This window comes from Eumetopias jubatus, unplaced genomic scaffold (genome assembly GCF_037043125.1).
Source record: "Eumetopias jubatus isolate StellerSeaLion01/CBP00866 unplaced genomic scaffold, mEumJub1_p1.0 scaffold_3, whole genome shotgun sequence".
In the NCBI taxonomy this organism is placed as follows: domain Eukaryota; kingdom Metazoa; phylum Chordata; class Mammalia; order Carnivora; family Otariidae; genus Eumetopias; species Eumetopias jubatus.
The window spans coordinates 50,630,424-50,655,652 of record NW_028274809.1 but is presented as its reverse complement, the minus strand read 5'-3'; the positions used below and the strand labels follow the sequence as shown (position 1 = coordinate 50,655,652).

The 25,229-nt window shown below is 33.3% G+C and overlaps 1 protein-coding gene across 1 annotated transcript in view; it reads right to left on the bottom strand.

Annotated features, from left to right (window-relative positions):
• The window catches only part of NCKAP1 (NCK associated protein 1), a 98,144-nt gene that overhangs the window by 28,886 nt on the left and 44,029 nt on the right, over positions 1-25,229 (bottom strand). The window contains exons 10-20 of the mRNA XM_028125509.2: positions 23,502-23,558; positions 21,184-21,280; positions 20,583-20,689; positions 19,665-19,797; positions 17,159-17,240; positions 15,586-15,644; positions 9,396-9,541; positions 7,389-7,521; positions 3,233-3,352; positions 2,475-2,614; positions 1,512-1,643 (exon numbers count right to left, since the gene is read on the bottom strand). Of these exons, the coding sequence (XP_027981310.1) occupies positions 1,512-1,643; positions 2,475-2,614; positions 3,233-3,352; positions 7,389-7,521; positions 9,396-9,541; positions 15,586-15,644; positions 17,159-17,240; positions 19,665-19,797; positions 20,583-20,689; positions 21,184-21,280; positions 23,502-23,558 (1,206 nt within the window). The remainder of the gene's footprint in view (positions 1-1,511; positions 1,644-2,474; positions 2,615-3,232; positions 3,353-7,388; positions 7,522-9,395; positions 9,542-15,585; positions 15,645-17,158; positions 17,241-19,664; positions 19,798-20,582; positions 20,690-21,183; positions 21,281-23,501; positions 23,559-25,229) is intronic.

Below are 25,229 nucleotides of genomic sequence, written 5' to 3'. Positions count from 1 at the left end.
CATTAGATTTGTAAAGATCTTAAACTTGTATTTGTAAGGATAAATCTTTAAAGACGATAAACCCCATCAATAGAAACAATCCCAGAAGACCCACTCAAGGCAATAACTGCTATCTTTGTATATAACCCCTAAAGTCCTAAGATTGTGCTCAAGTGATCAGCAAAAATCAACCAACTAATACAAGCTATTTGTTTTGGCATAAAAATCTTCCCCAGGTAAACAAGTTTACAGCCTTGCCTTGATCCTGATAACTAAGTAGATGTTTTCTCAAAAGAACATCTGTTTCTCTATGGATTAATAGACCAGACTATGTACAGAAGGAAAACAAGGGAGCTGTAAAGTGAACCCTATCTTCCGCCCACCACTCTAACAACCCCCACCGAGTTGAGAATAATAAATACCAGAGTGCATAATATCCCTCTGGTCTAAATACTATACTGGGTTTCACTGTCAGGATGCCTGCCTTACTAAAGGAAAGCAAAAGACAGTCTTTGTTTAACACCTGACTAGGCAACTGATGATTTAACACACAATTTAGTGCCCACTTATATATTCTCCTATTTTGTTCTCTAACTGTTGTAGTCTTCTCACAAACTGTAGCTCTGAACTTTATACTATTTCATTACTACTTACGGTAATTAACACAATGTCAAGCATATGGTACAAATACTACTTGTTAATGACTATAAAACTTTGAAAAATCCTTGGCTAAATTTTGTTTTATAAATTGCTCTAAGGCCTTCCAAGAAAAACTTCTCAAATCAATCTATATTTTCTTTAATAAATAAGTGTGTAACTTTAGAAAAAAGGTTGAAGCAACATTTATAAAATTGAAAGGTTTCTGATATCACATGTAATATGATTTCAAGAAACATATATAAGACTTATAACACTCTAATTAGGAATGTCTCAAGAGTCTAGAATTCTACTGGCTTAAGAGCATATATTTGAATTCAGAAAAGATAAGAATTCACTAGTTCTGATGTTTTCAAACATTTAACTGTAACCAACTAAAAGATCTGTATCTGGCATACACACATATGTATAAGTGAAGAGTTTCATGAAGCAGTATTTATAGTCACTACATGCAGTGCACGGATTTTTTCTGTTCTTCCCTGTTTCTTTTCCTTCCCTGCCTCTTCTTTCTTTTTTTAAATGCTGACTACAACCTTCTACACTGATTTCATGACCCTATTTGGTTGCTACCTGTCAGCTGAAATACACTGATTTGCTCCAATCTTCCCATTTTGCTTATAAGGAACCTAAGGCTCACAGAGATTAACTGGCTTGTCCAGTGTTACGACAGTAGTTAATAACAAGTATGGGACAAGAATCTGGGTAATTTAAGTTAATTGCCAGTTCACTATTCTCTATGCTTCCCCATTCATTATTCTCAATACTGTATCAGTTCTACTAATACTTTTCCTCATAAAAGTAAACACTGTATGGATATGAAGAACATAACAAACTCATTAACTGAACCAACAAAAATAGTTTATATTCTTTCTTACTTAGTAAAGCGGATTTCCAGATGAGAAGTCAAATATTCTCGTGGGGTAAAGGTATGTTCCCAAACCACCATGTTTGGTACGTAATTTATAGAGAAACACAACTCAGAAAGTGCAGTGTGCAATTTATCAAGGCTGAAAAATATTAATAAACAGTAAATAAAATGTTCATCATAGCAATACAAAATTACTTTTATAAACATATCAGACCTTATTTGGGGATAATAATTGCAGAATTCGGTATTTTTCTTTCTTAAACTGACAAGTTCAAAATCTTTAAGGGTATTACTAACATGAGAGCAGTTTTCTAAAGACAGTAACACTCATTTGTTTCTCCATTCAGATGATAATGACTATACTGATTTAGTATACAAGTAAGAGCCTATTACATGCTCATAAAGACAATCATTTCCAAATCTTGCTGTACTTTCTGTATTGGAGGAAGAAAGTTGTCTACAAAAGAGCAAATAGCTTGCTCAACATAAAAAAAGCAAGTAAGTAGAAAATTTATTTTAAACAATGTTCATGCATTATTGCCCACCAATGCCTACCCTCCACACAATCCTTAATAATATCTAGTCTGATATACCCACTTTAAAAATGATATATGTTCTAATATAACACATGCCAAAATAAAGTCTCAGGCTATCTGATTTTAAATAAATGGAAAACTATGGATTGCTTATATAGTGTACCCCTCCAAATTTTTAGACAGATTCTTGGCCTTCAGTATTCAGTATATAAAGACAAATATTACCTATTACATGAATTTTCTTCAAAAATCCAAAATCTGTATTTTGGAAATAAGCACTAACTATTTACATTTACAGAAGTAAAATAGTTATAATAAATGACTAAGAAATGAAGGATTTATAATTACTAGCATTCCCTCAGTACTAATGCCATACAAAAAAATGAAAAAGTTCTACCTATAACAAAAAGATATAATAAAAATGGATGACTTACTTGGTCACTACCAGCCTGTTTTTCCTCATACTCTCAACTCCTGGTTTTTCCCTTTCAGGTTCCCCTTTCTTACCAGTCTGTTTTTTTGACTTCTTATTCACTGCTTGACTAATGGTTTTGGCACAATGCTTCGGTAGCAACTAAATGTAAAAAGAAATGAAATCTTACATTACATCAATTATTTTGAAAAAACATTAACTATTTAAGCAAACCTTAGCTGAATCCAGACAATGCAGCAAATACCATCTAGCACTAAGAACAGAGGTATAAGTGAGATGCAGTTTACCTAGCTAGCTAGTTCGGGGAGCTCACACAGCTTGGTAGAAAAGAGAAATAGGTAAATCTTGTGTGAAGAAAACTTCATAGAGGAAGTTATTACCAAAGCAAAAGTTTAAAGGATAAGTAAAAACAGACTAGGCAAGCAAAGAATGAGAACATTTTACTGGAAGGAAAAGTTCAGAATTTAGTGAGAACTACTAGATGGTAAAGCATCAAGTGCAGCAGGGTGAAGTAGACAGTTTGAGCTATGAGGAAGGGATTCGAATGCCAAGCTACAGGATGGATTTTAAGCAGTAAGTAATCCTAAAGACAGTGGCAAATTTTTAAAAACCTAAAAATGGAGTTTTATAAGAAGAGGTAATGAGATTTACTAAGAGTTTAACAAAAAGGACAGAAAATTAAAAAAAAATGGCTAACAGTTCATTTTCTTGACTTCATACACAAACTTCCTGTCTGTAAGGAAACATGTGAATTGTTACCTGGTCACTAAGAGTACACTGTTCTGTGCAAATATCAGTGATGAGATTTCGAGCTTGTTTGGCCATTTCATCCAAGAACATATTACATAAGGAAAGACTGCGATCTCCAATATGATGTCGCTGTCAAAGCAGAATAGTAACAACAATAATAAAAGTTATAAGAAAGTAGTTTGAACTAAAATACTTCTAAATAAACATGGAAAATAAAGTTAAAGTCTATTGTACACGGAAGAGTGGGGGTAGGGAATGTTCTAGATCACTTTTATCTCTTGGAACTAACTACCATACTGTATTTACACAGTTGACAAAGTATTTGGTGATTATGCAAGTAAAGTATGATTGTAGGGATCTTAGAGTACCTGTATTTCAATATGAAAAACTATTAACTTAATTTCAATTTTCGCAAGGTCCTACATCCGGATCTTAAATACTAAACTACCAATCAGAGGATGTGAAAGAACACATTTAGAGTAATGTTTTCTAATCTTAACTGATATGTATGTGTGTATGTATATACACACACACACACACACACACACATATATACTATATATACATATATATATAAAGATCTTATAAACAGAAAAACAAATATTTTTTTTTTAAGATTTTATTTATTTGACAGAGAGAGAGACAGCGAGAAAGGGAACACAAACAGGGGGAGTGTGAGAGGGAGAAGCAGGCTTCCCGCTGAGCAGAGAGCCTGATGCAGGGCTCAATCCCAGGACCCTGGGATCATGACCTGAGTTGAAGGCAGACACTTAATGACTGAGCCACTCAGGCGCCCCAGAAAAGCTTAAATATTTAATTTAAATTGTCAGAAATCAGGTCAGTAAAACAAAGAAATTCACAAGGCATTTAACTCCCTAAAATCAAACTTTCCTGAACACAATGGGGGGGGGGGACGACACATTATATTTAATTTTTAGGAGATTAGATATGTATATGTAGACATACACTCACTCAAATCCATCCATCTCTATAGAATTCTGTATCTTTTTAGTTTTGGTGGCTATCAATAATTTAATAGGTTTTTCTTGTCAATAGTAACTGGAATGTTGAGTATATAATGCTATAAAATTTTGCACTACACATTAATAATACTTTACAGAGATAAATTTTTGAAAGTTTACCTTACCAGATCTTCCATAATTATGTAACAAATATACAGTTTACATATGGTATTTCTATGCTGCTAAAATAAATGTAATATACAAGAATATAAAAATACTTAAACACCTAAAGTAACTGTTCCTAGATCTATCATGATACTTTAATGTATTTTATTCTAAATGCCCTTGAAAACTTTAAGAGGAAGCCAAACCAAAAGGAATCTCCAGGCCAGATACAATTAAATACTGGTTCACTTTACTTGAGGAAATATTTCAAATTATAAACATTTAGGGTTTTATTTAACCAAATTCTGATTCCTGAAAGATGAAACATGTCCCTTGCTATCACTTATTTCTGAAAACAAAACAAAAATTAGTACTTCTTCAAATGTACTAGACTTATTTAAAATACAAATCTGGTACCATTACTCCTCTACAATGGTTCAGAAATGCTGAGACTGGATGAAAAACAAAACTAAAGCCTCTCCATGATCTGCCTCAGCCTTGGGCTATATATAGTACTGAGAACAGATTTTAGGAGAACAATGCCAGAAGCAGAGAGACTACTTAGGAGACTACAATGATAATGCAGGAAAAAAGATGTGGCTTTGACAATGATGAGAAGTGGTAAGAGTTTGGATACATATGAAGCCAAAAGGCAGAAAAGACTTCAAAGGATGGTGGTGGGGTAACATGCAGAGAAGCAACAGTTCTATTCTGGATATGTTACATTTCAGATGGCTAAAAGCACCTGAACTGGAGCAGAATACCCAGAAAATCTAGATCTGAAAGGTCTGGAGTGGAGATAAAAATCTGGGAGACATCAGAAATATGCTAGGTGAAATAAGCCAGACACAAAAAGACAAACACTACATGGTTCCACCTATATAAACCACCTCGAATGTCTAAATTTTTAGAGACAGAAAATAGACTAGAGGATACCAAGAGTTTGGAGGGATGAGAAATTACTACTTAATGATTATAAAGTTTCCGCTTGGGATGACAGAAGTTTTGAAAATGGATAGTAGTGGTGGTTGCACAACACTGTGAAAGTAATTAATGCCACTGAACACTTAAAAATAATTTAAATGGCACATTTTTATGTCATATATATAACATACATATATTACGTATAGATAGATTTTAATCACAGGGGTTTGTTTTAAAGATTTTATTTATTTATTTGACAGAGAGAGACACAGAGAGAGAGGAAACACAAGCAGGGGGAGTGGGAGAGGGAGAAGCAGACTCCCCGCTGAGCAGGGAGCCCAATGTGGGGCTCAATCCCAGGACCCTGGGATCATGACCTGAGCCGAAGGCAGTCGCTTAATGAAATGAACCACCCAGGCATCCTTTTAATCACATTTTTTTTAAAAAAAAGGAACGGGAGCAGAGTGCAAATTGTTGAAGATTTAAATGCCTGGATGAGAAATTTTTACTTTTTCCATATGCAAGAGACAATCAATGAGGATTCTTCAAGAAGGAAAGAGACACACTGATGGCACTGTATTAGATGGTCTTAAAGGCAGAAATACTGAAGGTAGGAAAACTATTTAGGAGTACATATGAAGAGTATTACAAATTTGAGCTACAAGAGTGACAAAGGAAATGGAAAGTAGAAGACAGATTCACGAAATGAAACCAAACAAATAAAATTAAGAGGACTTCATGGGTAATTTAATGGGAAGGATGATTATGAGGAAAAAATTAATAGTATATCTTAGGTAAAAAGCTTGAGGATAAAATCTATTGTATCTAAAAACTCTATAAAAGTATTAAATTTGGTGGTGCTGATATCCTCGCAGGTAATAATCCTAAAAGCAGTCCTTACTAAATTTCCTGCAGGCTAACCTCTGTCTCAGGGTCCGCTTACAATGAATGTACTGCTGGAATACAATCTGCAACAGATGTTACCTAATGCTTAAAGACATTAATAATGCTACTGCTATTAGTTTCTTTTCTCCAAGTTCTGTAGTTCTAAGTAAAGGGATTCAACACTAAGTTGAGAAATAGACCATTTAGGGCGCCTGGGTGGCTCAGTCAGTTAAGCGTCTGCCTTCGGCTCAGGTCATGATCCCAGGGTCCTGGGATCGAGCCCCACGTCAGGCTCCTTGCTCAGCGGGGAGCCTGCTTCTCCCTCTCCCACTCCCCCTGCTTGTGTTCCTCTCTCTCTCTCTGTGTCTCTCTGTCAAATAAATAAATAAAATCTTAAAAAAAAAAAAAAAAAGAAATAGACCATTTAAGGGCACCTGGGTGGCTCAGATGGTTAAGCGTCTGCCTTTGGCTCAGGTCATGATCCCAGGGTCCTGGGATCGAGTCCCGCATCGGGCTCCCTTCTAGGCTGGGAGCCTGCTTCTCCCTCTGCCTCTGCCTCTCTCTCTCTCTCTGACTCTCATGAATAAATAAGTAAAACATTTAAAAAAAATTAAAAAAAAAGAAATAGACCATTTAAATTTTAACATATAGTCTTACCATGCTTACAAAGTGGCATTTCTTCTTTAAAGATTAGAAGAAATACTGAGTACATTTTTGATACTTACTATTGATAAAACTACTGAGTAGTTCAATTATTTAATAAGTATGTGTGCCTGTATGTATCTTACAAATACTAATAATGTTAATTTTGTTTACTACATCATACTAACAAGTCAATGAAATTCCTCTTTGACATGTTTATGTTTACAGTCAGTAATCTGTACATTCAATTTTCAACTCTTTTCAATAATAGTTTAAGAGAAAAAGCATAAAAAATCAATTACTGTAACTTTACCATAAATATGAATACCTGACCCACCATTTAATAAATGTAATTCCAAGTGACTTTATGATATGTTCTTAAAAATATGTATGTGCATTTATCCATCCATGCAAATAAACATTATATCTATTTTAACCTATTCAAACATTGTTCTGATTCTGCATAGAGAGAAATTAGGTAAGAAGCTAGATTAGGTAATTGTGACTTTGTGAAATCTAGCCAACTACATGTTTGGTCCAGTGTATTCTGCATATAAATATAAATCACAGTACTACCCTGAAATTACCTCTTCTGGACACAGTTCATGTGTGCAACTCATAAAATGAGTGCAAAGTAGTGGAAATGCAATTGAGTATCTTGACTGAGAGGGTAACTCCAAACACTGCTGAAACATCTTCTCAAAAGCACGACTATAAAAACTATATAAGGAAACAAATTAAAAATTAGAATCACCCTTTTTATAGTTAAAAATTTTATGATACAATACTTAATTTGATTCCAGTGAATGAAAGTTATCAACTGAAGTGTATTTTTCCAAAGAGTATGTTTTATACACCAACAGTTACAGAGTAATAAAAATATTATTTGTGTAACAGTAACAAGTTTTAAAATAAAAAATTTACACAAAAAAATAAACCATATCTATGGCATATGAATATATGACATTCAAATCTCACACTACCTACTTTTATCAAAGGCAAGTCACTACCAATTGTAAGAACCACCACTATTTTATGTACCACTAAGAAAGAAAAACACTGTCAATTAAACAATGATGCACCATCAATTTTAAATTACTTCCCGATTTAGGAGATATTAAACATAAAAGAATATGAGTCAATAAAATATAGTACATCTTGGAATGGTAAGACAACCAGAAGTAGTAAACATGTCTTTATTTTGGATGTAACAGGCAAAATAAGAATGTGATGAGAAAAAAATGGATAAAAATTACTTACATATGACTGAAAATCACACATTTTAAACATTATTAAAAGTATTCATATTTCCAAGGAAAGGGAAGAGGACTTTTTAATCACAGTAGCCTTCTTTTACCAATAGGAACCTTTCTGTAGCTCAAATATATGCAAACATAAAATGTTCCATTTTCTTTCCAAGTCAGACAATAGTATAGGATTCCAAATAATCTTAAAATTCTTGCAAATTTGACATGTGATATATTGTTTTTCAGTGATATATTGTGTTTCAGGAGTTTCTATAAGAAACCTCTCATGCCTTCCCTGTTTGGTGATTTGGATTTCTTGTGCAATACTGCTAATTAAAGCTATCCTAACAAACTACCCAAATCTGTGGACTGGGGTATCTTCCAAAATAAAAACAATGAGAAGCTATTCATAATAATACTTTTCAATACACAGAAACTACTATCACTACCCACTGAGATTATCTCAGCACTGTAGAAATAAAGGGACATACTAGGTTACTCCGATCAGTTTCTATACCGTAAAAAAAGCCAAGAAGCAGATACAGAGTTGATACTGCAGAGCTTTGGAGCCAGAATATTTATGTATGAAACCTGGTCCCACTGTTTATTAGTCTGATCACAATCAAGTTCATTTATTCATTCAAACATTTATTAAGTACCTACTATGTTAGACACTAAAAGAACAAAAGCCTGACCTTCCTTCAAGGACGATATTATATGGGGAGTAAGAGAGGAAAGAAAATAACTAAAGAGGCTATGATAGGAGCAAAGGAAAACAGAACACAATGGAGGGAGTAGTCACCACATCATCATAATATTAATATCTAATTACTGCAAAGTGAAATTACTTGTTATATAATTTCCAACATTTGCTCTACTTGACCCTGATTCACAACTTTTTTTCCTTTACCTAATGATGTGAAAGACGGTCTTAAGGCAATCTGAAGAGACTGTTTTTTACCTCCTCAAAAAAAAGTATAAAAATAAATTCACAACAGTACGAGTTGCTCTTATAAAGAATTAAAAAAAAAAAAACAAAAAAGACATGATCCCTACTTGGTAGACTTACTTTTGTTATTAGCAAGTTGTCAACTATTCCATTTATTTATTTATTTTTAAAGATTTATTTTTAGGTAATCTCTACATCCAACGTGGGGCTCAAACCCACATGGAGATCAAGAGTCACATGCTCTACGGACGGAGCCAGCCAGGCACCCCTATTCCCTTTATTCATAAGAGTCTATTACTCAATGGTCTCAAGGATGACACTATCATAAAAACGATCAACAAAGAGATCTTTGGATACTAAAAATTTTAATTTCTGATTTAAAAAAAATTACCACATACCAAAATATGGAGAGATCTGATGTTTCCACCAACATTTCCACCAAGGAATCTACCATCTTTGTATGAAAAATTATTGTATTCATCATCTTTCCAAGTTCTCTGTGATCTGCAAGGCCAAGTGAAGCCTTAGAAACACTAGTGTATGCCTGCGAAAGTAAAAAACAAAGGTAGTTTAAGCAAAGACTGATGATTTTAGCCTTGACATTCTGCTGGGGAAAAAAAAATACCCATTATTGAAAATTTTTAAATATTTATTCTGACACTGTATCAGTGACATCACGTTCTTAAAGTTGTCAATAGTGACCCAAACTTGAAATTCCTATCAAAAAATTCTTCAAATAAATAAACTGAAATACTACTGCCAATAAAACAAAATCTAATATATGGGTCATTCATCTAGAACCCCAAAGGAACTGAAGTTACAATATTAAAAGTATAAAACAGTGAACTGTCAAGTTAGCTCTACCAAAAGAAATTTTCCATCTAGTTTGAGGGAAAAAATACATGGGAAACACTCAGATGAACGTAAGTATTGTACATGTTCACTCACTGAGGTTTTATAGTAATTAAAACATACTGTACTAATGATGAATTCTAGAAAGAACTGAAGATAGTAAAAATTAGTGTAGCTTGACCAACAGGGTGATAGAACTTAACTAAAACCATCAGGATAGGTTTAAAGGGAAAGAAATTCTACTATAAGGGTACCAAATCAGAGAGCAGAAACCTGTCCATGGAGAGTAGGCATTCCAGAAAGGCACAGAACAAGAATAAATGGAGTGTCTACAGAATAAATACTGTTCACTATGGCTACAGTAAAGTGAAAAGCGAGGAAAGAAAATGGTGCAAGAAGAGATTCAACTAGATCATGTAGACCCCTATATACCACGTTAAAGAATTTAAATCTTTTGGCGAACCAAAGGTTCTGTGCAGTGGCCAATTATTGTTTTAGAAAGATTATTCTATGTGGAGGAGGGAACTGGGGAAAGGTAGACAGAAAGGGAATACGAGGCAGAATCTGTTAGGAGGCAGTGGTGGCAATAATCCAGACAGGATTATGATGGTCTCGTCTACAACGGTGGTAGTTCAAGAGTTTCATCTGGGAAATGATTAGATAGATGGGCAACAGAAAAATTATGAATGATGGCCAGGATTCTGGTTTTGGGGGATACTCCTTCATGGATCCCATGTGTGCCTACACATCTTCAATATGCCAAGAATTCAAGGCCCAGAGCACTCATTACTCAGGCCATTTCTCAGGGTTGTATTTGCAGCTACCAAACTTGAGGAAATGAGGCAATATCTACCTCTGGATCAAAGAGCCAGAATTCTTACTGTTGATACGATGGAGGGTTCAACAAATTCAGTGCTCCTTAGCTGCAGTACAAACCTACCGCATACATAGCATTCATCTGGGTTCCTCTGGGCCTGCCACCATGGGTCATGGAAGCAAGAGAAAAAATGAAACATATATGTTCATGCTCATGCTGCCTCCTGTGCAATGAATAATTAAGTCCTTTGTCTCTGATGCAGGAGCCCCATATGTCTTCTGCCAGTTTTCACAAAACAGTAGAGACTAAAGAATTATTTCCTTGTAAATTGGATAAAAATTGAATCTCAGCCCCTACAATGGCAAGGGGCCACAACATGGATGGTTACCATTCACTAACACAGAAACACCACAGAGAAAACAGTTTTGTATTTTGTTGTTTTGAATTAATGAAGAATAATGACGGCAATATTCTGATGGCAAGGTATACTCCAGATATATTTTACAAACTAAGTCTAACTGAAGTTTAATTTATTTTTAATCAGCTTTAGAGTATAAAGAGGAACCACGTTTGTGGCCAGGAACTCAATAAAGACTTCCACTAACTGACCCCCATTTCAAAATTTCTGAATTAAAATATCACTGTGGAAATAATTTCAGATGAAATGGATGGTGACAAAATGAGATGATTTAATTTAGAAGACTCATCTGAAATATTTAACAACAATGAAAAGAAACCGGTTATAAAAAAAAAAAACAGGTTTAAATAAAAGTATAAGATAAGAACAACCCAAGTAAATCTGATGACAGAAAGGAAGAAGATAGATAAAAGTGACCAAAGATGATTAAGAGACTACCAGAATACATAAGTAAACAAGATGCCTTAGGAAGTAGGAAAAAAATGACAAATACATGGAGAAGGAATTCTTCTTTAAAGATTAGGAAAAAGAAGAATATGACCTATAAAAGACCAATGATCTTAGGATCAAATTGGATAGGACTCCAATGGAGGCATAAAGCAATTATAAAATTCTCCCAAAGGCTTATCCTTCTGGCCCTGCTCTCAAGAATTCTGATATCTAGAGAACTGTACACCTCTGTCGGGCCCCGTGTTTATACTGAACTCTTATCCCTCTATCTGACCACTGATAGGTCAGATCATTCATCTCTCTTGTGAAGATTTGTTCCTTCTTGTAGTAATATTTAACACTAAAAAGTCTCTCTACTTGCCCTTTGCCCACTGTTTGCCCTTTTCCTGTGTAAGCTATTTTCCTATTCAATTTCTACCCATCTTTCAATGTCTGGGCAAAATGATACTTTCTCTATAAAATCATTATTAGCAATTCCAACTTGAAAAAAGCTTTCTCCCTTCTAAGAAAACTATAATTTATAATCATATTTTATCAGTGGCATCTTTTAAGTTAATCTTTTAAATTTTCAACTGCTATTTAATTTTTCATTATCTTTAATGCCTGTCTCCACAGCCAGATTTATAACATCCTTAAAAGAGGATCTGTACTCCTCTATAGATTATATAATACTACTCAATATTTTATCTCCTGTATCCTATGGTCTAGTCTGTAGGTGTGGAACCTTCACTGTTGACCTGTTCTTTATCCCCTATGCTAATGTTCTGGATTCTGGCTACTGCCTCACACCTTGCACTTCTACCCTTTCCAGACAAGACTTCTCTGGCTTAGCTGTATGTCCCATGTTTTCTTCCTCAGTATGCTCTGCCCCACTGTCACTAAAAATTTAAGAGTTATTACAGTTGAAAGTGACTGTATGTCCCAGTCATGATTATGAGCAATGTTATGGGTTAAACTGTGTCCACAAAAAAATATGTTGAAGTCATAGTACCCAGTATCTCAGAATGTGACTTTATTTGGAAACAGGGTCTTTACAGAGGCAATCAAATTAAAAATGAGGTCATTAGAGTAGACCCTAACCCAATATGATGGAAATCCTTATAAAAAAGGAAAAATTTGGACACAGAGATATGCACAGAAGATTGTATGAAGAGAGACAGGGACAATGCCATTAGAGTGACTCATCTACAAGCCAAAACACATCAAAGATTGCCAGCAAATCACCAGAAGCTAGGAAAAAAAGCCTGGAACAGATTTCCCCTCATAGCCCTCAGAAGGAATCAACCCAGCTGACACCCTGATTTAGGACTTCTAGCCTCCAGAACTATAAAATAATAAGTTTCTGTTGTTTAAGCTATCAGCTTTAGTACTCTGCTATGGCAGCCCTAGCAAACTAATAAAAGCAAGAATAGAACACATGAAAGAATCAGATAGCAGGTGATATTCTTATAATTATCTCATAAAAATTTAGAAAAAACTTACAGAGGGATATATCAGTTCTACATTCTTAATGCTATACAAATGCTTTAATATTCTGCCATATGACTAAATACAGCTAAATTCTCAAGTGAATCCTTCAAATGAGTAAGTTACTAATCCTGAAAGTATTTAATAAGGGTAAATTTGAAATGTATCTAAATCTCTAAAATTTTATGAACCCAAATGTTGATTTAGGCACTCTCACAAACTGACAGCAGGAGACAAATAGTTCAAGCTTTTTGACAATGAGTGACTTTCAAAATTTTAAATGTGTATATCCTGTGGCAGAGCAATTTCACTTTTATTTTTATTTTTATATGCTCTACTTCTATGTTGTTTCACAACTTTTGTAAAAATGTTAATTTCTAAATTTTATTTTTAATAGAAAGAAAACAACCCATTATATATACATATTTAGTATTTTGGGGTGGTGATGTTTTAAGTGTTCTTCCCTGATTTCCCATTAACCAACTCTGCAACCTCAGGCAAGTTACCTACTTGTGGCTTCATTTATAAAATCATCTCCAAAAGTACACAACCACAGAACAAAGAACAAGAGCGAGAAAAATGCCTATGTATTTTGAGTTTGGAAGGAAAGAACCTAAGAGCAAAATTACCTCAGGGAACTAAGCAGACTGCAAGAAAAGTATGCTCTTCCTAGGAGTCCTTCCTGAGACTGGGTTGATCTAAAAATCTCTTCCACCAACACATATTGGTTATATTTTCACTTTTTAACTAAACAAAAATTAACTTAAGTTGCAGAACCATGGGTGTATACAGTATAATTCCATTTACGGTTTGAACACCTAAAAGGATATAAACCACTTATTAAAAGTACTTCTGAGGTATGAAATTGGGAAAAGTACAAACTTTCATATTCTACTTTATCTCTGGGTATTCTGATATCTTATAATGAGAACATACTATTATTATTTTAAAATATACATATTTTTGGGCGCCTGGGTGGCTCAGTTGGTTAAGCAACTGCCTTTGGCATGGGTCATGATCCTGGAGTCCCGGGATCGAGTCCCGCATCGGGCTCCCTGCTCAGCGGGGAGTCTGCTTCACCCTCTGACCCTCTCCCCTCTCATGCTCTTTCTCACACACACTCTCTCTCTAAAATAAATAAAATCTTTAAAAAAAATACATATTTTTAAAATATTCCGTTACTGAAAAAACTAGGCCACAGTTTTCACATAATCACTAGAAGTACTTACATGGCAATTAAATTTCATCATGAAATTTAGTTATGCAAAGATTTTAAGCTTGAGTTTTAAAAGCCCTTAAAAACTATTTATGTGAGTTATATAGTAAATGAAAACTTTTAAAGTCTAACACCAATTATTTGTGCATTTCAGAAAACTGAAGCTTTTGGCACTACATCAGGGGACAGTAAACTACAGCCTGTGAGCTGGATGCCTGTTCTTGCTCTTTTCTAAAGAACACATCTAGATAGCTAACAAGCACATGAAAAGGTGCTCGACATCATTAATCATCAGGGAAATGCAAATCAAAACCACAACGAGATGTCACCTCACCTCTGTTAAAAAAGCTATTAACAAAAACACAAGGCAAAAATGTGGAGAAAAGGGAACCTTCATGTACTCTTGGTGGGAATGTAAATGGATGCAGCCACTATGGAAAACAGTATGGAGACTCCTCAAAAAAATTAGAACTACCATATGGTCCAATAATTCCATTTCTAGATATTTATCTGAAGGAAATGAAAACATTCACTCAAAAAGTTATCTACAAACCCAAGTTCATATACAGCACTATTTACAGCAGCCAAGACACGGAAATGGCCTAAGTGGCAACTGATGGATAAACAGATGAAGAAATGGTGGTGTAAATACACACACACACACACACACACACACACACACACACACAGACACACACACACACGGGAATATTATTCAACAAAAGAATGGGGTAATCCTGCCACATGTGACAACACGGGTGGATCCTGAAAGCATTATGCTAAGTGAATTAAGTCAGACACAGAAAGTCAAAGACCAAATGAACTCACTTATATGTGGAATTTTTAAAAATAACAAAAACTTAAAACTAAATGTATAGTAGACAACAGGCTGCTGGTTGCCAGAGGTGGGGAGCCAGAGTTGGGCAATATGGCTGAGGGTAACAAAAAGTATAGACTTCCAGTTATAAAATAAGTAAGTCCTGAGATGTCACGTACAGCATGATGATTATATCAGTAAAACTGTATTGCATAATTCAAAGTTGATAAGAAAGTAGATCTTAAAAGTTCTCATAAGAAAATAAATTCCTAACTATGTGTGGTGATGGATGTTAACTAGACTTATGATCATGTTGCAATATGTATGAATGATCATTGTGTTGTAAACCTGAAACTAATAAAATGTTGTATGTTGATTATATCTTAAAAAAAAAACTATTTCTTTTATGAGGTAAAAACTATAATTAGTTATACAAAACTAGTCTTTCAACAGGTATACACCAATGAATTTTTTTTCTTATTAGTGTTTTCATGTTAGCTAAAATATTCAATACCCAAACAGAATGACAATGAAAATTAAGTTATTCTTACCTGTAATCTAAACCAATCTAATCTCATTCCTCTGAAATCAAATACTTCCCCATCTTCAACTACAATAACAGAAAAAATATTACAAAGCAAATTAATGTTTCACAAATATGTAATCACAGTTTTAAAATTTAACATCTAAGACAATTCCACTTATGGCCATGTACACAAAAGAATTAAAAGCAGTCTTAAAAGAGGTATTTGTACACCATGTTCACAGCGGCATTAATCACAACAGCCAAAAGGCAGAAGCAACCCAAATGTCTATCAACAGAGGAATAGATGAATGAAATGTGGTACATTATTCAGCCTTTAAAAGGAAGGAAACTCTGACACATGCTATAGTGTGGCTGAACCTTGAGGACATTATGCTAGTGAAATAAGTCAGTGACAGAAAGACAAATACTGCATGATCCCACTTATGAGGTACCTGGAGTAGTCAAACTCACAGAACCAGAAAGTAGAATGGTAGATGTCAGGGGCGAGGGGTTATCAGGAGTTGCTCTTTAATAGCTATGGAGTTTCAATTTTCAAGATGGCAAAGTTCTGGAGATTGGTTGCACAGCTATGTGAATATACTAAACACTATTAAACTGTACACTTAAAAAAACAAATATAACTGAACAGTTAATACAGTGAAGTCATTCTCAAATCCTTTAAAGATGTTGATATAAGGAGGGAGTTATGCTAAGAGATGTGTAAAGTACAGACTTTCTCGCCTAAACTTTCTCAGTGTGCTTACATGCCAATTTTGAAGAAGCTAGAATAGAACTTGAGAAATCCTGTAAACAGCAGCTTTGGACAGTATGAAGCTCCTCAAAGTAACTCTTTATAAACCAAGTATCACTAGGCAACTTTACAAAAGTTTCACTACTTAAGTGTGATAAAGATTGATTAAACTAAAATGTATTTATTACTCAGAAATTTTCAAGGCTTTGGATATCTTTTACTTAAAGATTACAACACTAAGACATCATACTAATCTGTTAGACTGAAGTATTCAAATAATGAAGAGGCAGTCAAGTATACAACATTAACATTGGGACTGTCAGACCTGTACTTAAAAAAATCCCTACACTAGTACTTAATACCTGTTAGAGCTTGGGCAAATAACTGAGAGGTTAACTCTCAAACCTTGAGTTTCCAAATCTACCAAATAAAAGTATAAACAGCTTTCTAAAATTCATGTGAATTAAATAGGATAATATGGAACTGCCTGGCACTTTTTAAAACATAATTTTATCAGTGGTACCAACTACTGTCATAGGTGATGCTTGGACCACATATATATATACTTATGTTTTGTTTTGTTTTGTTTTTAATTACAAAATGCCTTTCTTCCCCCTGCTGAATAGTAAGAAATTTCAAGCTATAATTCTCTTTATTTTTATAAATATCATCACACACCCATTTTGGCAACTTTTGCTTCAGAGAGAACAAAGCTAAGACAAAAGAGAACAGAGTAAATGTGTCTAAAATAAATGAGTCTAAAAAAATTAACTGTTAAATCCCCTCCTTAATAATCAAATTTGAAAATCTAATTAGGAGAAAATATGTTTTTATTTGGAAGACTTACCTTGTTTTACACTCAGGGAAGTCATAGTGTTAACAAAAGAGGACATGATGATCGATTCATCTTCAGGGCACACAGAAAGATTCTGAAAAAAAGAAACAAAAAATAATGTTAAAAACATCTAACTGGGGAAACAATTCATAGGTCCATCAAGTGGTGGATGAATAAACAAGTTGGTATATCCATACTGTGGAATATTTTTCAGCCTTAAACAGGAATGAAATGATACACACATTAACATAGATGAATCTCAAAAACACTATGCTAATTGAAAGAAATCATAAACAATAGATTATACAGTATATGATTCCATTTATATGAGAAAAAATGTTTTTAAAGGCAAAAGTGACAAAAAGCAGACGAATGGTTGCCCAGGGTTTAGAGAGATTATCAATTATAAAGGTACACAAGAAAACTTTTAAGTGGGGCGCCTGGGTGGCTCAGTCGTTAAGCGTCTGCCTTCAGCTCAGGTCATGGTCCCAGGGTCCTGGGATCGAGCCCTGTATCGGGCTCCCTGCTCAGCAGGAAGTCTGTTTCTCCCTCTCCCACTCCCCCTGCTTGTGTTCCCTCTCTCGCTGTGTCTCTAGCTGTCAAATAAAATAAATAAAATCTTTAAAAAAAAAAAAAAGAAAGAAAAGAAAACTTTTAAGTGTCAGAAACTTTCTATGTCTTGACTATAGTGGTAGTGACATGGATGTACAGTTGTCAAAATTCAAACAGTACACTGAAAACAGGTGACTTTTATTTTGTGTAAATTATATTTCAACAAAATTAGGACCAAAATATTCCTAAGTCAGCTAAAAAACTGAATACCTTAAAAACTACATCTGAAGTTGTTGCTAAATAAGATATTTTTTAAAAAAGTGGATGCTTAGCTCACAAATAGCATAATTTTTAAAACCTACACAGCAATGTGAACATAATTTCATTACACTGTACACTTAAAAATGGTTAGCATAGAGAATTATATGTTATGTATATTTCACCTCAATAAAAAAATTTAACACCTATTACAATGAACTATATTAAAAGGTTAATCTTAGTTCTAAATTTAAATCCTAGTAAATGGTTAAAAACACCAGGCATGTACTTTACAACAGAAGAGGGTATAAACAGCTCGGGCACTGGAGTTAAAGCCTGCACTCAAATACTGGCTGTATTACTCATGAACTCTAGGATACTGAGCAAGTTATGTAAATTCTTTTTTCTTCAACATATGGTAACTATACCCAACCTCATAGAATTGTGCATAGACGTAGTAAAATGTACTATCAATAAATCTGAAAATTAATATTAGTATTACTGCTACTAATATTGTAATTCCAGAAAAACAAATAAAACTTTAATTTTCCTAGTATTGTTAAAATACAACTGATGTAAAAGACACTACAAGAGATGGAATGACTTAAAAATTTTAATATAATGTAACATAAATCTACAACATTTATTAATTAATATCTAACCAGCCACAGCAAGTTTCGAAATGACATGAAACCAGGAGTCTGGTTTATTTTTTAAATTGTGACAGCACAAAAGCCTCTGGTTTATCTGGTAAGTAGTAACTATTTAAATAAAAGTACAGCAAAGTAATAACATTTTAGGGATAAAATCAGCTCTTCTATTCCCATTTTTAAAGGGCATTCTAGACAGAAAGCATCTGAGCTCCATCTAGTGGATAAAGGAAAAAATACACCAGTTCGGGATAGTAACCTATGAGGTGTACATATAATTCAAGGTAAACAATTACATGAACAATTTTTTATTTTCTTATTCGCATTTTTTAGGTAGGTTTGAAAAAAAACAGGATATCAAAGTATGGTTACTCCTCTGGAAAACCAGTAGTTTTAAAATATAGAGAATGCATGCTGTTCTTTGTATGTTAGTTTACTAGTAGTCTTTAGATATCTTGATTTTATAAAATGAAGCAAAAAAAAAACATTTTCCTTACAGTTAGCTTATTTGGAATAAAGATAAATTTATATTAAGATGAAAAAGACTGAGTAAAGAAATTATAGAAACCAAAAAAAAGTAAGACTAAAAATCAGCAGAGGAAAATCCAAATTGAAAACAAAATCAGGACATTTAATCAAATTAGGACATCTAGATGAATTTTTTTAAAAAAATCTGGTCACCTTCTAACATACTTTGCCAAAAGATTTATCTTCTAATTTTCCTCCTCTAAAACTTGGTTAAATCTGATTTATGGCTATCCTCCTCTTTGCAAGGCCCTCTATAATTTGGTCTGTATATCTCCACCCCCAAAATAAAGAACTATTCCCTGCATTCACTCTGAACTGTGTACATAATTAAGCATAACAACTATTACACTCAACTACAACTAAGTGTTTTCTCCCCTCTAGATGATGATCCCCTTGACAAGATATGACAATGACTTACTTATACTAGTATCTCCACCACTTGGCACTAGATTATACTGAGCAAACAAATCAGTTACTAGAAAGGAGGGAAGGAAGGAACAACAGAGAGAATAGCATGATACAGTTTTTACCTGCACAAGTTCATTGAGAACAACAGCATCAAAGCCAGAAAGGTACTGCACATAATACCTCTGCATTACAGGTCCGTATTTCCTTACATGTGCTCTAAGCTCTTCCATGTAAAATATTAATTCAGCAATGTGCCTTTTTAAAAAATTCAAGAAAAGTATTTCAAAAAATAAATTCATCATTATCAAGGAAAATATAAAATGCCTTTGGTATTACTACAAGAAGTTTTTTTCCTTAGAAAAAGCACTGCTAAATATCATTTTATGTCAATTACTTTCTAAAGATATTTCCATGATAGAAAACAAAAATAAAAGAACAGCGAAACAGCTATGACTAAAAAAGCTGATAAAGGAAAACCCAAAATGAAAATAAAATTAGGGTATCTCATAAATTACATCATTACAAAAAAAATCACAAACGAAAGAAGATTAAAGGATTAGGAATAAGCCTTCTCTGTAGTCTTAATAAAATAAGTCTTAATAAAATAAGACTAAGATTTCTCTGCTTCATTTATCTAACTCCTATTCAAAAACTGTGGACTAAAATGATAGAAAGACATTTCAAATCACACACTTGGTTGCAACTCTACTTCATAAGGATTCTTATTTAAATTTTTGTGTAGTAAATCATCTTAAAAAATGAATTCCAAAGGAAATACCACCTGTTATAGCAAGAAAACAAGGAAGAATTTATGACCACCTAGAGTATTAGAAAGAAACACTAAAAGCCCTAATATTAAGCTAAAGTAGACTCTGCATTCTAATTCGTATCATCTAATGATATATTACAAATATTCCTTTATTATGAAATATGCAAAGCCCTTAAAAAGGTCTTTCAAAATAATTTACTCCAAGTTCCCAAGTTCCACATCTCATACATCAAAATAATAAAAAATAACTTTCTAAATGTTGCTAACTTACTTGTCTATAAAGTCATCTGCACTCTTCTTTGGCATGTTATCTGCATGACGAAGTAGCCAGATAATTTCATCACGGGCAAACGATAGTGCCATAAAAACAAAAAGTGCCTAATGAAAAAAAATAAACAACATTGCTTATTCTCATGCCAAGATTATAAGTAAAACCTATTCATAATCTTTCTCTAAGTGAAAGGTCACCGGCAAGAACTGATAGAATCAAGTTCAAAAGACAAAAATGAAAACACAAAAGAAAACTTGGAGATAGTATCAAAAAAGGTACACGTGTAAGTAAGAAGTGAGAAAAATGGAGGAAGGTGTGATGTATGAGTGTCAAGTAAGTAAACTCATTCTCAGTTAAATATGTTTTAGTAAAATTTCAAACTTTAGTACAATTTCCCATTCCCAATACTAAAACAAAATTTTAGTAAAATTTCAAACTTTAGTACAATTTCCCATAGAAAGTATTTTTTTAATTTTAATATGCCACACCTATCGTTAAGAAATTAAATCAGAAATTAAATCAAATTTTAGTAAAATTTCACACAGAAGTTTTCATTTTAATATGGCACAGCTGTAGTTAAAGCAAGAATTAAATCAATTACCTTCGGACCTAGCAAGCCCGGTTGATCAGAGAGGACAGTAGCCAATTCTTTCAGTGCAGACCTTAAAAATTTGCGTCTTTCTCTGTGCATTGAACCACTACAGGGAAAGACATCATTATAATTTATGTTTCCACTAAAATTGTTATTGGCAATTAAATAACATCATTTCAGGTCAATTTCCAAAGTTTTTTTAGAAAGAAGTCCCTACAAATATCTTCTATGGTATGTCACGTCATTAAACGACTTTCCAATCTTACCTTTATCCTTGTCTTTATGCTGTTTTTATAACCATGTTTATTCTGTTACTCTCCACCTATCAAAATGCTACCCAAACTTCAAGACCAATCCTTCAAAAAGCAGTTCCCAATATCCAGATGTCCATTTCTAAATAATTTCTGCAACTTTAATACCATTTAGTTTAGCACTTTATAAACTAGACTGCGAAATCCTTGAAAGCAAGCAATGTTCTACTATGTATATACATTTCTGTCACCCCCACAAAAAAATCAATGAACACGTTAATAAATATCTGATAATCCATATCCAGTTTATTAAGTACATTCCTATTAAATATGTAAGACTGACTAAACAAGAGCTATATACAAGAAAGACATTAGGATGAGATCACTTGGCACTCTTGTTCAAAAACAAAGATGAGGAAAGGAAAAGATAATTATAAACATTCATTACTAGGTATTTTTTAAATGAAATGCAAATTTTTAAGAAGAATTACTCTCACATATTAACATGGAAAAAAAATCACAGAATGTTTTAAGTATTCCAACTTCTCACACTATGCAAAATATACAGTCCCAATTTTAGGTTTTAAGATTTTGATAGGTACAAAAAATGGCACCACCACCATCACCACCTCCCCTCACACACAATATATATATATAGGCCAAAAAAACAAGTGTAAGGGATATAGAATACCAGAAATTTGGTCGGGACACAGATTAGTTTTAGAAGACTCTGATTAAAATCCAACCTCTGCCTAGTGACCTTAGGTTTCACCTCTCCTAGTTTTAGCCTCTTATCTATAAAACAGGGATGATGATACCTGCCTCAAAAGATACATCTTTCATAATGGCTGATACACAGTACTTTTACAATGTTAGGTTAATTCCAATGATAAGCTCTTTTTTATCTGACAATAATAAAGTCATCCTGTGCAATTTCTAAGAAGAAAGGGGCCAAAGGGGACTATTTTACTACACAGAGTTGCTACAGGTGCCTATGGTGTTGTAAATATAGAGAGAAAATGTCTATAAAGTACTAAGCCTGGATTACGGGAATGAGGAATTCCTATGAAAAATTACTACTGCTCACCACTTATGATTACTTTATATAACAAATAAAGGGGGGAAAATGCCTTACCTTTAAAAGTTTCATAAAAGATAGCTATGACACCATATATATGCTTACAACAGGGTCTATCCAATGAAGAAGTGATAATCATTTGTATTTCTGTATGTCAAGAAAGGACTTCTAACACATTCCAAAGTATGTTATTTATACTAGAAAATAACTTTTAATAATATAAGCATTTCATTAGGGCGAAAAAATATGCATGAGGAAATGATACAGCACTGACAGCAATGAATAAAGATGGTTTAAAAAAGTCCCAACACCCATTCCATAGCCTAAACCTAAATTCTAAAACTTGCCGTTTTATATTTTCATCAATGGCAATGGTGCATTATCTTCTCTCTTGCTTATAGAAATACAGATGGATCAAATAATATTACTTCTACCTAAGCTCAGTAGAGAAAATATTCTACACAAGTATACCACCTGTAACAATTAAGCTGAAATATCAAATTATTTATAATTCATGATAAAATTGAAAAGTTGTTCAAAGATCTTAAATATACTAACTTTTAAGTTATTCTATATACTTACTAATATATAATATTTACTACAATTCAGGAAAGGCATACTTTGAAAAATAAATACTATTTAGGAGAGTGTGAAGATATGTCAAATTTTCATGAAATAGTACAAAAATCATCACAACTTGGAAAGTATTGGCACAAAAGCATAGTAATGGTAAAAGACTTGAATGATACCTAAAATAAAAGACCTTTGTATGGTACTTCCTTAGAGCACTTTTATCAACACTTCAAAAATATTTAAGATCTGTCTACACTAACTTGAAGCTTAGCAGATACTGAGGATATTTGCTTATTTTTCATTGATTTAAAGTCTCTCACTTCTATCACATCTGGCACACGTTAACCTGCAATCACTTCAACAAAATTATTCTTTAAGAAATTCTTTTTGATTTTAAGTTCCACATAAAAGACAGAACTACTTACGCATGTGACACAGCTGCCTCTTTGCATTCTCTTATGTCATTAATACGCTTATTATAGCTACGTGGAAAAAAAAATTTAGAACCATGTTAATCTTAATTTCATCGGTAACAGTCTAAACAAATTAGCCAAACACTAAAAGTCAATTAAAAATTACTATTAGCGGCAAGAAAAACTGGCCCTCAAACTAAAAATGCATGTAAGAAATCCACGCACCTCCTTTCCTGGTACCTTACAGTACCCAGTAAAGTCTTCTTAGAAAAATATATCTCATATTATATTAAATCTCACAAAAAAATTAAAGCTCACTATGTAGATCTTGATCAAATACACTTCATTAAGCCCCCATGGAGTCATTAAAATTATACTTCCAATGTAATTAATAGTGGTTTCCCAAAATCTAAAGTAATAACAAAGCTATTACTTCTGATTTTTAAGCTATCTCATAAAAAAAAAATTCTGAAAGAACATACACTATTGAGCAACACTAGTGAATGTTTGCAGATAGGGGTTTTGTGGTAGTAAAAACTGGGGCAGGAAAGCATATTGACTACTTTAAAAGAAACAGGACACCAACATCAAAAGTTTAAAGGTAACATTTGAAAAATAAATGCTTATAATAAATACATTATTTTCATAAATACTACATACAAAAACTCAAAATTTCTAAAATGTTAAAACTATCTTCCTGACAATCTGACTAAAACCAGTTATACTAAGAACTCCAACTTCTATATTAAATACTCTAAGATTTATGTGTTCTTTGAGCAAATGTCCAAAATACATTAATTCTGTAATCACTGTCCTTTATAATTAATAAGCTTTCATACTTAACGATCTGATGTGTAACTACTGGAAGTCATATTTTAAATTGATCACTCATAATTTAATAAAAATTAAGACTTCTCAACTTCAAATATGAAGATTCTTAAATGGTAAATTTATCGTTAGAAAAGCATAACCAAAAAAAAGAAAAGTGTTAACATTAAGACAATCGGTCTCATGGTGTCATTAAGCTTATGTGTACCATGCATAAATTCGCTCAATATATAGACTACCTGGTTCTAAATGCTTACATATATTTAAATATGATTCCACAGAGAAGCTATCAATATGCTAAAACAAAATACAAGTTTCATGATTCTCAATCTGAATCAACTAGAAAATGAAAATCAATTAGAAAGTATCCCATATGACATAGGATATTTCCAGGTACTCCACCATCTAAAATAAAAGCCAAATAAGAGCTGGAAAGTACATAGGGCACCAGACCTCATTTTATGACTGAGAAACTACATATGAGAATGTCAGAAACACCCACGGTGACAGAAATCAGAACAGTGGTCACCTGATCAAGGGCCTGGGAAGTGGGAGATCAGAGGTGGCAGTACTGACCAAAAGGGGCACAAATCAATTTTCTGGGAATAATGGAAATGTTCTGTATCTTGACTAGGTGATCACCTAGAGTATTCATATACAAAGTTGTAGACACCTAAAATTTATGCATTTTTCTGTCTGTAAATTTTACTTCAAAAATCACTAGGGAAAAGAGGGCAGATTCCTTTAGCCTCTTCAAGGTACAGATATAGGAAATACAAGTTAGGGATGATGTCCAGGAACTTGTAATTCTTACACATACTAAAATTTGAGGCTTAAGTTGGTAGGTTAAACAGATCTTTATCTTTTAATAACTAACAGATGCTTCATCTCAATTTCATCAAGACATTTCTA